The sequence below is a fragment of the Neurospora tetrasperma genome (assembly GCF_000213175.1).
Source record: "Neurospora tetrasperma FGSC 2508 unplaced genomic scaffold NEUTE1scaffold_3, whole genome shotgun sequence".
Taxonomy (NCBI): Eukaryota; Fungi; Ascomycota; class Sordariomycetes; order Sordariales; family Sordariaceae; genus Neurospora; species Neurospora tetrasperma.
Window position 1 is genome coordinate 2,583,304 of NW_009799101.1, and position 14,402 is coordinate 2,597,705.

A 14,402-nucleotide genomic window follows, 5' to 3' on the forward strand; every position below is an offset into this window, starting at 1 on the left:
AATGTTGGCTTCGTGAAAAGAGGGTGGGTATCACTATTATTTGCAAGTTGCTGTTATATGTACTTATTATACCTTTATATCCCCCCTTCTGATACCTACGTTTCTATCCCCGACTAAGTAAGGTACCCCCGTTTCCTCCTTCTTCTCTACCTGTATGTACAAGTAGCTATAGATACAAACTGAAGCAATTCACACATGGAATACTTACTACGAACTGAGGATGATCCTCAACCACGGCCACAACCACGAAACTACAGTATCTAATGAGCTCTCATTGTACCTAAGCCCCCTAAAATCTCACTCGAATCTTAGAGAGGGCGTTTCAGCCATCACTCTTCCTTTCTTCCAATGATCACATGCCCCAGGGAAAGGTATAGTCACTTAAGTACCTACTCATCACATGTCGTCATCTGTCTGACGTTAGAGACATTTACACTAGTTAAGTTAGCGATCTTCATCCGGGATAAGGTCAAGGTAGGCTGGAGTTAGCCGGGGTTTAAAGAAATTGGCCAGGGTGCCTCCAGGTCGAAGCCAGGGGTACGCGCCAATGTCGAAACATTTTGCCTGGAAGTAAACAAACCAAAGAATATGCATACAACTCGAGAGATGCAAAAAGGCTGGATTAGTACAAAATTACATCTGCAGTCTTGATTTCAGTAATTGGGAAAGGTTTCTGTGAGACGTCCTTTCATTCATTTTGTGAAAGCTGACACTACTAGTCAATCGGAGTCTGTCTGTGAGAAAACAAAGATGGAAAAAAGATGTAAATGAAAAATTCAATTTGCCACAGCAATGCCATGCCTGGCAACCAACCACATAGAAGAAGGCCCCCCCCCCCCCCTCTTTCTCCCTCTCTTTCTCCCCCTCTCTGACACACACACAAACACACACACACAAACACACACACACAAACACACAATCCGTCCGCGCCTACCTACGAGCTCCCACCGCCAGCCTGACCATCACCGCCAAACCCAGGGATCCCCGCATTAATGATCTTCAATGCCTCCTTACCCTTGGGCGCCGTCGTCAGGTTCTCGTACCCGTCCTTGGTGACCAGGATGCAGTCCTCGATGCGCACGCCGCCAATGTCCCAGTACTTGTCTAGTACCTTGGTGTTGATGTACTTTGCGTGGTCGGGGTTGGAGAGGAAGAAGGATTGGATGTAGGGGCGGTGGAAGTAACTTTGGGTTGGAGAGTTAGTCTTGCTGGAAGCTTCTGAAGAAAGAAAAAAGAGAGAAGAGTTGGGGGAGGAGAAAAAGAAGAAGGGGGAAAAGGGAAGGAAAATATACGAACATTCCAGGCTCAATGGTGACGACCATATTTTCCCTGAGTCTTTGCCTCCCCTTGTAAGGTGGAGGCCCGACGACGTTCTGCTCAACGTCATCCCTATCCATCATCGCCTCGCGATACATGGCCGCCAAGTCCTCGGGGGTGACTTGTTCCCTCTTCATGCGCCTTCTTGGTTCTTGAAACCCCGGAACTCTTTGACTGTTCAAACCTGAAGAAGAAGACACGGTAGATCCAGTCAACAACAGCCTCTCCCTTCCACTAACATCATGCACCTCCAGTCCCACATGATGCCCCAACCCATGCGGGAAAAACGCCGCTACCGTCCCCCTCGCCAAAATCTCTGACCTCGTCCCGTTATACAAAATCCCCAGTTTCATCAACTCCTCAACCGCAATCAAACACGCCACCAAATGCAGCTTGTAGTACAACCTCCCGGGTCTGATAGCATCAATACACTCCCTCTGCATCCTCTCCACCACCTTGTATATCTCCTCCCCCTCCTTTGTCCACTTTCCGTTCAACGGAAACGTCCTCGTCACATCACTAGCATAACACCCCCACTCACAGCCCGCGTCCAACAACATGGTCTGCCTCCCCTCCAGCGGCTCGTCGTTGGCGTCGTAGTGCAGCGTGCTAGCGTTGGGGCCCGAAGCGGCGATGACCGCGTACGATTGGTGCGGTGCGCCCTGCGAGATGCAGAACCCTTCGAAGACGGCGTGTGCTTCGCGCTCGTTAGTGAGGTGCTTGATCCGTTGAAGGACCATGCGGTGCGCGAGCGAGGTGAGGCCCACGGCGCGCCGGATGCGAGAGATTTCGTGCGGGGTTTTGATCACGCGCGCGGCTTCGATGGCGGGGAGGAGGGAGGTAGTGTCGATTTTTAGTCCTCTAGATCCGGTTCCATGGAGGCCCTTGAAGAAGCTGTATTGCGGTGGCGAGGGCGAGAGTTTGGGAAGCTGGTCGGGGGAGAGGACGTAAAGAGGTCCGCCGCCGCCGGTTTCGGGAGTCAGGACGGCATGGAGGTACGCGGTGAGGCCGTCAATGTAGCGGACGTCGGAGACGTCGGATTTGGATTTGGATTCGTCGATGGAGGGGGTGGTGCCGTACCATAGGGATAGGCGTGGGTCGTTACGGCGGATCCAAAGGATCAGCTCCTGGCGGGGGATGTCGTAGGTGACTGCGCAACCGGGGAAGTCGGCGCCGCTGAGGTAGAAGAAACTGGTAAAGTGTGGCAATTAGAGGTTTGTGTTCTTCTGGCGTGTTTTGGGGGCAGACAACTATCAAAACATACTGTCGTTGTTGCCGAAACGGTGGCCCCTGGTCCGAGTATGGATAGAGTGGTTCATCGAAGCCTCGGAGGTAAATGAGACCGCTCTTAGGCGCATCAAGCTCCTCGATCACCTTTTGTACATGTGTTTTGGCTGTGCAAGAGAGGGTAATCAACACCTATAATGAAGTGAAGGGGCTAGTCAAGTTTACCTGGGTACTTTCCAAGCTTCTCATGAAGCCACTTTTGGGAGAGAGGGCGCCCTGGAATGCGTGATTGAGAAGGAATTGGAGACTTTATTCCCACACCAACGGACACGGATGGTGCTGCGCCAGCGCCATGGATTCCATCCACGTCTTCAACTACGATGTTCCTGGAGTGTAGTGGTCAGTTCATGTAGATGAGCTGATCTCGACTTATTCTGTCAATGGGTAAGGGGCGTGGTGGGTGAGACGAATGCAGTCATGTGAGGATGGATGGGACACTTGACAAATTGACAGAGATGCGGACGAGCGGGAGGAGGGAGATATGGGGCGACAAATGGAAAAAAGACTACAAAGTGTAGATTCGAAGGAAAGGTGGAACAAACACAATATCGAATTCATCGTCCTCGACGAGATTGTAATGAATTTCATGTTCTTGACCTGAGTTGGTCATGATGGGCTAAGCGGTTTGCTAATATGTCGGTCCCTGTTGTTGACTATGATGATGATGATGATGATGATGATGATGATGATAAGCTGAACTTCTTGCACTTGGGGGTGTGGGCCCGGTCGAGGTGGACAAGCTACTGTAAGATTGCGGATGAACTCGAAAATGAAGTTGTCGATGGAGAGAGGAATGACTCTCGGAGAAGGTCCGACCGACACTTGTTCACTCGTTGCACTCTCGATGCGGAGAAGTGGGGTTATCCAGATAGTGGTTGGTGTAGTCAGCAGTCTATGGTAGGGCATCAGAATGCTCCCCAAATATGAATGCATAGCAGAAATTGTTCAAATCTGACCTTGAAAGTGTGGAAGCCCAAGACATCAAAGCTAACATATTAATGCTCCAATTACGTGAAAGTCGGTCATCCTGATGTCTCGAGATCTTGCTCGCTTCCATCAGGCGATATCAACGCCTGTTGAAGCGCTTCAACCCTAACCCTTCCGCTTTTTATGGCATGGAAATCATGAATCCCCGTTATCGTTTCGGGTTGTTAAAAGCGGATAGAGCATAGTGTAGCATAGTATTCTTTACCTCTAGTCAACGAGATAGCAAGCGGCAAGCCACTGGGGAAGGAATTGGTTTATGTGACGGGGTGTTGTGGGTAACGTCGGATTCAAGAGAGACTAAACAGCGCCATTTTGAGTTGAATGATCGAGAATACGATAATTGTAATTAGGTATTTATATTTTCTGTTTGTATTCCTGTTCCTTACTCATGACTCCCATGCAAACTCTCCAGATACGAACCGGTACCTAAAGAACTCCGTGAGGAAACTTTGAAGTGATCGAAATCCCTTCGACTGTATTATGCTGATATGAGAAGCCGGGTATCAGAACCGCATCCTCACCGCCATTGTACTAGGCTGTGCCTATCATTCACGCATGGCGGACTGAATAGTTTTTCATGCCGTCTCTCGTCCTTCCTCCTTCGTAATCCTCTATTCCCGTCCCCGTTCTATCCCCCCTATGACTCTGCCGCTCTTCTTTCGGCGCCGTGAAAGTCCGCTGTTGTTCTGGCCCCATCGTCTTGGTGCTAGCGTGCTCCACGATCCCGCCTAGTGAATTGATTTCAAAGTAGACTGGAGAAGATCAGATCTATCCATTTCGCTCGGTGGTGATACCGCTGGGGCTCTGTTGCTCCCCTCTTGATACCATCTAGCTTGCATCCACAAGCTGATTTTCTTCTTCATCCCAAATGGCATAGGCGATATCTGCATGATTGCCATGCTCTCCATCTCTTCAGATTTGTGATAAATTTCGTGATTTTGCCAAGTTGGTGGTTTGTTTTTCTGATAAGAATGCCTGATTGGAACTCAGTGGCGGAAGCTCTGCTGGTCTGTTCAACGCAGCCAAGTTATCACCAAGTTAAAATCCTGGACGTAGCCCAATTCTTCATTCATGTCGTCCACCGACCAAGCCGCCCCTATGTTCCTTGTGTTTAAATCATCGGTATCCCCCAGCCCCTGGCGGCGCCCCTCCACCCCCAAGGATATCCTCCCATTCGCCCCTAAAAATTCCCTCCATCATATCGCTCTGCTGGTGTCGCTGCTGATGATGAAGTCCCGGGTGCTGATGTTGATGTGATTGATTTGCATGTCGCTGATGCATACTCGGATGTTGTTGTTGTCCCCGCCCTGGTCCCGACCCCGGTCTTCCATCTTGCCCGTGTTGCTGTTGCTGCTGTTGCTGCTGTTGCCGTTGTTGATGCTGGAGTTGCAAGTTCAGCATTGTTGTGTAGGACATTTGCGCTGCAGGATCCAAAACCCCAGCGTGCGGCGGCTCGGGCCCGCCGTGTTGCATCAGGTAGGGCGCTACTGGGCCCAGTACTTGTCCTTCAATACTGCCGTCGTCGTAGAAGCCGGACATGTAAAGCTGCATGTTATCTGGTCCGGCGGCCCCGGGCGTTGGTCCCACAGATCCGGCGGAGATGGGTGGCGGTGGCTGGCCAGATACTGCGTGATGCCCCCCTCCTCCTGTTTGGTCGAGCAATGGCGTGGGATAGGCGAAAGGGTCCCCAGAGGGAAACATCATGGCGTCCAGCTTATAGAGCGCCCCGGTTGTAGGTGTTTGGGCTTGTTGGAAGCCGCTCTGTTGGCGATGATGCTGTTGTCTGTGCATGACTGGCGGCGCTCCAGGGTTCGAGCTTGTGTCAGAGCCCGTCATACTGCTCATGTCTAGTGGCAGCAGGTCTTGAAAAGCCGTAACCTGCGTCGCAAAGTGGTGACCAGGCATGCCAGGTTGGTGAAGTGCCACAGTGTCGAATGAGGTTGTTCGCTGGGGATGGCGGTGATGGGTCTCTCTTCGAACGGGGCCGCTTTGTGGACGGACAATTTCATCGGATCTCCGCTGAGGCAAGGTATCGTGTAGTATAGCCTGAGCATGGCTAGAGATGGAGTTGCTGCCCGCCTTGGATCCAGGGGCGTATGACCTCTTCTTTGTTGGTGCAGGTCGGTGAGTACCGTTCTTGAGTTGCTCTGGCAGTTGGTCGAAGAGTGTCTAGGGACAAGTCATCAATAAAAGGGGTTCATGACAACTTGCTAGGAGTAGATGTACTTACGTTCAAGGCGGTTGTTACCCGATCTGCCGCCAAGCTTCTCTGGGTCAGATTAGCTATCACATCCCTACCGGCTTTGGCATCCGCAAGGATCTCGGCGGACCCTGTCTTGTCTGGATTTTCTAGAACGTAGTAGACCAGAGAGAGGATTGCGAAGAACTGCGTATAAAGAAGGAACCAGTACGGCCCGATCAGGTGGGATTGTTTCTGAATCTCCAAGCCAATGTGGACAATGTTGCGAGACACACTGATCCCAGCGGCAGCACAGTTGTAGTATCGGTCGTCGATTCTCTTGCCTGCTGTCATGCGAGCGGAGACATAATGCAAGAACGGCCTGTACAGCATCATTTGCACGTGGCCATATGCGAAGCGCAAGAGGGTTCGAACACTGTTATGATACCGAGTTAGTAAGCCACCCGTGCACTTCCCTTGTTGGAAATTGTCCACCTACCGAATCACCTCTATATCGTCGTCGTCGGGACCAGGCCGCCAATACCGCGGTAATTGGTCAAACCACTCGTGTAGTTGTCGCTCAATCTCTTTGATTCGCGCATAACTGATAGTGTAGGTGGCCATTTCGTTATCGCTTTTCAGAGCACAATCTTCCACGCCCTTGACTGGATAAATGAACTTGATAAGTCGGGCCAAAATACCCATCAGCCTATGATGGGCATTGAATGCCTGGAGAAAGGATGGGCGTTCGTCCGGATCCGGCGTGAGTATCGCATCTTTTGTGATATACTTGTCGTCCACCTCCGTCGGCAGTGGTTGGTCGATATCGTCGGCGTGGAGTAAAACTGGGAACCCAAGAATAGCTGAAACGTATATATCGATCTGTCGCACTACGTGGAACACCCTCCGCCTGGTTTGTTCTTCGATAGGGGTAAGCCTGGCATGCCGCAAGTGACGATGAAGCCCCATGCGTATACAAGAGCGCAAGGCGATTCCCAAGAAAGCATAACAGGCGCTCATATTCGATGAAGCTTGTAAGAAGAGAATCATGAAGACAAGCCCCTGGAGCGAGGTCATGTCTCGGCATTCAGCGATGTCTTGCAGTAGCAATCGTGCAGATGTGTAATATTTGATCCTGTCAAAATCTTGTCAGACATATCTGGTAACCCGACGATGAATCAGAAGATGATTTAACTTACCCTTCCTCCATTGCCGCCTGATGAGTCGTGGGATTTCCCGGGTTCTCGTCAATGTTGTACATGGTTCCGAGCGCCATGACAGCATACAACAGACCCAAAAATCTATGTTCTTCGATTCCCCAACTATCTTGGGGTTTCTCGTATAACCTGTCGAGCGATTCGTAGAACGTCGGCTTGTGCACAACCCGGAGAAGGCAAGTAGCGCAACTGAATGCGTAATAGCACAGAGTTTGGACCTTAGTTAGGGGGGGTAGTTCGTAGACATTTGGTACAGATGACGCTTCCCACGGTGATCCAGCCGTGGTTTGGGGAGAATTGAGACTGAAGAGGCCGGTCTTCTCAGCTTTTCGGAATAGAAACGGAATGCTGTGTTCGTTGCTTAGTAGGCCCTTGAAGTGCTCCTTCATGCGTCCGAAGAAAACAGCGCCGGAAGAGATGCCGCGAAAGTCGCACTCGCCGTCCTCCTTCATGTCGAGTTGCCCAATTGCATCGATCATGGACATGATTTGTGCATCCTGGGCCTCGGGTTCTTTTGGGGCGGCTTCGCCTTTCAGTTTGGCAGCCCGCGCTCTTGCCTGTTCCCTAGCCCGAAACTCTTGCTGGATTGCCGGGTCGAGGTTAGGGTCGGCCAGGTCAATGTCCGGGACGAACTTGCGCAGCAAAGACTCGGCACGCTGAAGTCGGCTCTCGAGTGCCTCAATGTACTGTGGCGCAGGATTTCTGCGTCGGTTAGACGGCTTGTCATATGTACAGTCTGGGAGTCTCGTCAGCAGGGGTCGGCCAGAAACATCGTGGAGAGCTAGAAGCGGTGTCTGTGTTACCATAGCTATAGATTGAACAGTGTGAGCATGGCTGCTTGCCGTCGCACTTGATCTTCTTCCTGCGGCACTCATCGCAGGCTCTCGTGACTCTGCGGCGTTTCTGTACCGGCAGAGTCGGGGGTTCGGACGAGGCATGCCCGGTTGCGTCACCGGGTGTGTCTTCGGATTCTGATTTTAACGGGCCGTGGGCCGAGGACTTTACGCTTTCGGAAGGAGAGGCATGATCGTGCTGGGATAGGTCCAGCGAGTCATCTTCGTACATTTCGGGGGAGTTTCTAGAGCCACCGGCGCTCAATGATACTCCGTTGGTACTGGTACTGGTTCCAGAAGGGTTAGAAGGTTGTGAGGCAGGGCGGGTTTGGCGAGCTCTCGCAGCCTCGGTGACGGCACCAGTACTTGTGCTGGCGTCCGAAGAAATCGTGTTCCTTTGGTCGACCATGACTTTGTCTGTTCTCTTGACTTGCATTCTGCGTGTGGTTTTCACTCTGTGTTGTGTCCCTGATTTGGCCTCCGTCTGATTTGTGACCCGTCTCAACAATCCCTTCGCCTGATCAGCATGTTCGTGTGAGGGTTCAAGGGCTTTCAGATACAGTCAGACCCCACTCGAAAGACACTTCTTGGGCCACGCTTGAGCCGGTCACCAAACAGGCGATCAAATAAGAAGGGGGAAGGAGGTAGTGGGCTGATGTTTGATTTTCGGTGGTCGGTTTGGGCTGCTTGGCTTGTCGATTTGTTGGACTTGATCGCATAAACGTCCAAACCAAAAGTAACAGAAAAAGACTAGAGAAAACCGTGGGAAGCTCAAGGTAGTAGTATACTGGTGTCTGACAAAATGTACAAGGTCAGGGGAGTATTTTTTACCGAGCCGGGAGACAGGGCCGTTGAAGACTTGGGGTGGATCGAAACCAACAGCAGTCTAAACGAACTGCGAGAAGTGGACGTCGTCGAAGAACTCTGGATGTCCTATCCACCTGGCTCGGTCTCACTCCGCTGGACAAAGAAGGGAAGGTTGTTGACAGGGGAAAGAGTTTGAACACTGTCCTTCTCTTATTAGCGTCTAAAAGCCAGTGTAGATCCGCAAGAGGTGACAAGATCCCGCGTGGAGGTGGAACCGCTAGAAAGGCTGGATAGTCCAAGAAGGCAAGAGGTTTTACTGTGTACACTACTTTATAGCGGAGGGGCGTGCCGGTTCCGATACCCAGTGGTACTTTGGATCAGATGTGTCAGCAGAAAGGTACCAACCGGGTAGTTTGGAGACTTCTGTGGGTTCAACAGCTGTTTCGCTTTAGGGAAGGATTTACCCGTTGAGAAATCGACTGGCAATGGTGGACTCGCTCAGAGCGGGCGTCCATGGTTTCGAGAACAACCACGCGCAAGATTTGCTGATTGGACTTTTTTTTCTGTTACAGATGCTTTGGCGGAAATAAACTTGGGGAAATAATTAACCCCGAACGAACCTGTCTTGAAATTTTATATCAAGCGAGCAACCCGAATACTACACAGGGCACAAGAAGAAAGCTCCCTTGACCAGTCGACCATCGCAGCAAGTTGTCTTTTCACTTCTCAGGAGGTCAAATAAATGCTCGATGTATACTAGGTACTGTGTGGATATGAGACGGGGTACACATGCTTTTTTTTTTTTTTTCTGCTTTGTGTTTGTAACCAGGGGTTGAGTAAGGTCTATTTGTCTTTGCATGTGTTGCACGCCATCCAAGCGACCATCCGCAGTACACAGTACAGTATCTGCTAAGTGGACAGCGTTAGCTTAAGGGGGTCATTAGGAACAGATGGGTGTGGTTGAGCACAGGAGAAGGGAAGCAAGTGTAGGTAGGTAGAGGTACCGTGAGGCTAGTGGTACCGACCTGGTGCTGCAGGGTAGGGGGGGAAGAAATTGGGTAGGAAGAGAACGAAGGGTCTTTTGAACGATCGGAAGGGATGTGCTTGTACTGTACCGGTAAGTGGGCGGAAGGGAAGGGGTTTGCTGTTGTCGTTAGACATTTGTTTCAACAGTACAGGTAGATGGGCGAAGGTCAGCGGCCAAGTTGAGGTTCACCGCTATCTAAATCAACGCAAAAACCAACATGAATGAGGAGCCAGACGGGGACCAGGTCTCCAAGCTGTTGGGACACAGGGCAACGCTACCTTGCTTCGGCTTGCCCTGGTCTGTCACTGACCACTTGCTACCTGCCATGTACGTACTATGTGCACGACTGCGGAAGCCGCCGGCGTGAGAGGAGGTATGGGAGTGGACTTGGAGGATCAGAAAATGAATATGGTTCCAAATTTGATGCTAGAAGGTCCTTGTCGAAGCTCCCACCGCATCGTGGGGCCAATAGATTATAGCATCTATGTCAGGACGTCACGAATCGCCCGGGCCTGTTGCGACACACATCTGACGACGAGGGTTTAAAGAGGGGTCCTGTCCATGTCGGTCCGATCTATGAGTTTCCCCCGGATGGAAGATAGCGGACTCCAAATTGACCCCAAAAAAGGGAACGACGTAATCATTCAGACGAGGGCCCAAGGTTTAATCTGTGTATCACAGACAGACAGATACACAGCCTTGGCGCATGATCTTGAATTTTGATACCTAGACATAGTCAACGCCTGCCAACAACCGCACCAATACCTCCAGACGGTTTACTTACCTTAGCGTTACTAATAAACGAAGCAAGTGCATAGCTTGGGAACAGACACAATTTGTCTCGGGCCAACTGTATAGCATGCCAAGCCCCTCATGCGTGTTGAGGAATGTCACGAGTGGTTTTCCAGTTGCTGGTGGATGCAAAGGTCAAAAAATGCTGCTGCAAGAGGCAAGGTAGCGTCCCGTGGTGGATGTACCTGGTCTATGGATGTTCGTCTCCAAATGGGTGGAAGTCGTCAGTGGTCCAAGTGATCCATTCAGAGGCCGCGGAATCTTAAAAAATTTGGCACTCATCCGCCCATCACAGGTAGGTAGCACCCTCCCAGAGACCGGAGGCATGTCGTGTACGCTTACCTAGACCTACCTACCTCTGCCTGTACACATCACCACTTTTACCACTCACATTGCCATTTACACGTTACATGAGTAGTCACATATAATGATACAGTGCTCTGACTGTAGCATTTCGAGGCAATGGAACCTGCTCCGTTCCATCTTGGCTTCCACGGCCCATACTGCCCGCGTAGACCTACGCCTGAGGATGTCTACCTGCAAACCCACGGCCGATCATGGACGAGGTTGGTCAAGACTGACCAAGAGCAAAACCTTCCTCCGCAATGCACAACCCCCGTTGCCCCCATCAGCGTCTCCAGCACGCATGTTATCGTTGCAAGGTGCATGCACTGTGCATACGCGATTGTCCTCGATTTTCCAAACGCAGTCAGAAACAATTCGAGAAGCCCCCCCAAAAGGGAAACTGCCCTTGCGAAGGTCCTCCCCAACGCGGCTTACACTACAGTCCAATACTGGTTTGATTGTTAGCTTGAAACCTTGGGCAACCTCCCTAGGCGTTTTCACTCTCTGATCCTGCTTAGGTATTTTGGATCTTGTCAATGCCTTTCGGACCCTGTCATATCTAGCCTTTGTTCAGTCCCTGAAAGGTTTAGAAGAATTTGGAATACATCTCGTCCCGTGTGCTAGGAGTGAGAACCTAGGTAATTGTAGGTACCAACTCAACAATCGACCCAGCACTACATCGATAGATACCTAGTACCAGATCGTACAGTATTGCGAAGCAGAGCTTTGGAAACCCGGTAAGACCCGGTCCCGGTGCTAGATGCGCTGGATCGAAGAGCACGGAAGCCTGCTGGATCCGGCAGGTACTTGCGAAGGGCATCGACGCCGAGCGGCCCCGGGTCCACCGTGGCACGCCTAGGACTCGGGTTGAGCGCCATTCGCAGAAGCAGTCGGCGAATGAGGGTCCCGAGGCGGTGGACTGGAGTCTGTCTTGACCTGATGCACCGGTGCTGCGACCAGCATTCACATTTTCGAAAATTTGCGACCAGGTGGAAAGCCAGGAGGTGCCCGCTCAGGACTGGAGAAAAGAAGATTTTCGTGTGAAAAAAAGAACTTTCCGCGTCTCCATCTGCCACGCCGTGCGAGTAAGATTTCTGGCGATTTTCCACTTCGTTGTGATGACTGATGACTGAGGAATCGTCATGTGCGAGACCACTACAGTAGTGTCATAGTAGTAGTGTAGAATACCTTTTCCAAGAGCCGCGCGCCAGTTTTGGGGGGTTGATCCGTCAGCATCCGAGCCTCGAGTCCAATTGTCAGGCAGACCCTCGTTTTTGCTTCTCAGAGGTGCGCTTCCACCGTCGGTCAGAGATCGGTCAGGTCACTTTGACTTCAACCCCCCCGCCGGAATGGAAGCCAAGAAGAGATGGCGCAGAAAGGTCAAGCATTCCTGGAACACCGGTCACCACACTTCGTTACATCAAGACGCAAACTGAACAAATTGGCTGACTGAGAAAAGAGCCGCCAGATTCGCTCGTTGCAGGAAAAGTGGAATTGGCTGGATTTGGGGGGGCTCGGGGGTTGATGGCAGGCGCTGTGAACAGCGAAATCGGTTTTGGGACGGGACGGTTGTACTGTACATAATAGGCAAGACACAAGGGACCAACAGGGATCCGAACATCGTTTTGCAGCCATTTGGCGCTAACCGCTTGGCTGACGTACTACTATGCAGCACCTCTGCCACGCAGTAGGTAGGCCCCGTCCTTGCCAACGTAAAAATCAGCCCATATCCATTTGGCGGCTTTCCCTTTCGGATCTGAACACACGGCCAATCACAATTCCCACCTTCGCCTTTTTGATGTTTCCACGTTTCCCATTCTGCCAGCAAGACGCTTGCTTGGCTTGTGCCAGAGCAGAGATATCCCTTGAATCTTGGGCGCAAGCATTCACACATACATAGCCGCAACCAGGAACACCGCAAATTCAACGTCAAACCGAGCCTTTTTTGGCTGAGAAAAAGGAGAGTTGCGGGCGTGATACGAGGTAGCCTCGGCAAGTATGTACAGGTACCTCGGAGGACCTCAGCAGCAAAGGGAAGCTTACATCCAATCTCGTCATGGGAACTAACCAGAATCTCATTGCTTGATACGAGCCGCCCAAGAGTCATTCAGCGATGAACTCGGACATGGTACGGTACAGATCGATTGGAGCCCTTCAATACCAAGAGATATTAGGCGTAGGCAGCTATATCACAAAACAAGATCTTCTTCTCCCCCTCCTCTCAATATCAGCCTCTTCCAAACATCTTACTGGGTACCTTACGTGGAAGCATGTACACTACACACAGGGGGCGGTACGTACATAGCATGCTACGTTAGAAATCTTTTACCCCTTTTCTGCGACTTCCATGCATCCCAGGGGGTGAGTTTTCCCCTTCTCCATCCAGCAAGTGGAAGGCCAAGAAACTATCGCGACTTGCTAAAATCACGCAGCTCCATGACTCCATTCAACCGATCCATCAGCATGTTTGTAGTCAGGCAGCTATGACCGGTCACACAACATAACGACTGGTGTAGTGTATGGATACATGTGGATGTGCACAAATGTGCCCTCATCTGATACAACAGAGCCAAAGCTTAACTATCGGGTATTTTGATCTTCAAGGCCTATCTTCCGGTCCCAAGGGCCTTCAACGAGGTAGAGAGGGCTCAGAGGGACACCCATCAGAGGCTTCTGTGGCGTCACATACCCTTGCCATTGTCCCATATCGCTTTATGTAAACGAAGAACAGGTTCTCTCTTGCAAGGCCAATGAGAGCTCCAAAACTTCCCCTGTTCAACCCACAATCGAAGTATCAAACTAACGGACAAACCAGCATTATATTGTACGATCGATAAGCTGTCGGCGGGCTTGCTTGGACTCCTTGACTCCCCACAGGGCAAGTCAGCCTTGCGAGACCTCCCTCCTCCGTCATCGCCGAATCGGTAGCGAAGGGACCTTCAGAGTCGGTTTCTGACGGGATTACACCGGAAGCATTGGGTTTCCGTACCTTTACGGTCAAGCTTCCGCCGCATCCCACCTCGCTCACCAACCAGCCCACACGCACTTTTCCGCCCCTCGATCCCCCGTAGGTATCTTTTTACTCCCTACCGAAAATGTCAAGCGCTTCAGTGACAGCGCCCGGTTCCAAAGACCAAAAGACATGACACCATTGAGCTTCATGAGTTCATATACGAGAACGCACGCTTAGCTTCCCTTGGCAATGTAGCAGGCTATTCCGCTATCTGTAGATGCGCACAAGGACACTTTCTCTTTCCGTCCACTGCATCTCCAGGACACCTTCTGCGTATCGACCCGTATCACAAAAATCAAAAATACAAAGGTGTCGTATCTGCGCAGGCATTTGGATCTGGTTTGTTTCACGATGTGCAAACCACAAACCACAAAACGGCCTATTCGCGATTAGTCTCACTCATGTTTTAGCATTCGATCTAGTGAGGGTGGGATGGCAGAGGTGGTGGACTCTTGGGTAAACCTTACCATAAACGCCTTCGCAAGACCTTGACAACTAAGCAGACAACGACAAGCTTCTGCTTCCCTCACTCATACTACGGGAGTGGCAGGTCTACCGCGCTTGCAAACCTCAGTTTGTTCCGTTCCTTGCCCATATT

The 14,402-nt window shown here is 51.2% G+C and overlaps 2 protein-coding genes across 2 annotated transcripts; both read right to left on the reverse strand.

The window, feature by feature from the left end:
* Positions 1-837: 837 nt before the first annotated feature.
* NEUTE1DRAFT_63132 (uncharacterized protein) lies at positions 838-3,214 on the reverse strand (the record flags this gene model as incomplete). The annotated part of the gene is made up of 6 exons (XM_009852634.1): positions 838-1,184; positions 1,297-1,501; positions 1,859-2,508; positions 2,582-2,691; positions 2,870-2,930; positions 3,147-3,214. The coding sequence occupies 6 exons, from the start codon at positions 3,212-3,214 to the stop codon at positions 935-937; spliced, it is 1,344 nt and encodes a 447-aa protein (XP_009850936.1).
* A 1,155-nt stretch (positions 3,215-4,369) lies between these two features.
* On the reverse strand, positions 4,370-8,229 carry NEUTE1DRAFT_81814 (uncharacterized protein; the record flags this gene model as incomplete). The annotated part of the gene is made up of 7 exons (XM_009852635.1): positions 4,370-4,687; positions 4,875-5,384; positions 5,430-5,760; positions 5,822-6,206; positions 6,270-6,680; positions 6,970-7,723; positions 7,791-8,229. 7 exons carry the CDS (start codon positions 8,227-8,229, stop codon positions 4,605-4,607), a joined length of 2,913 nt encoding a protein of 970 aa, XP_009850937.1.
* Positions 8,230-14,402: the final 6,173 nt, after the last annotated feature.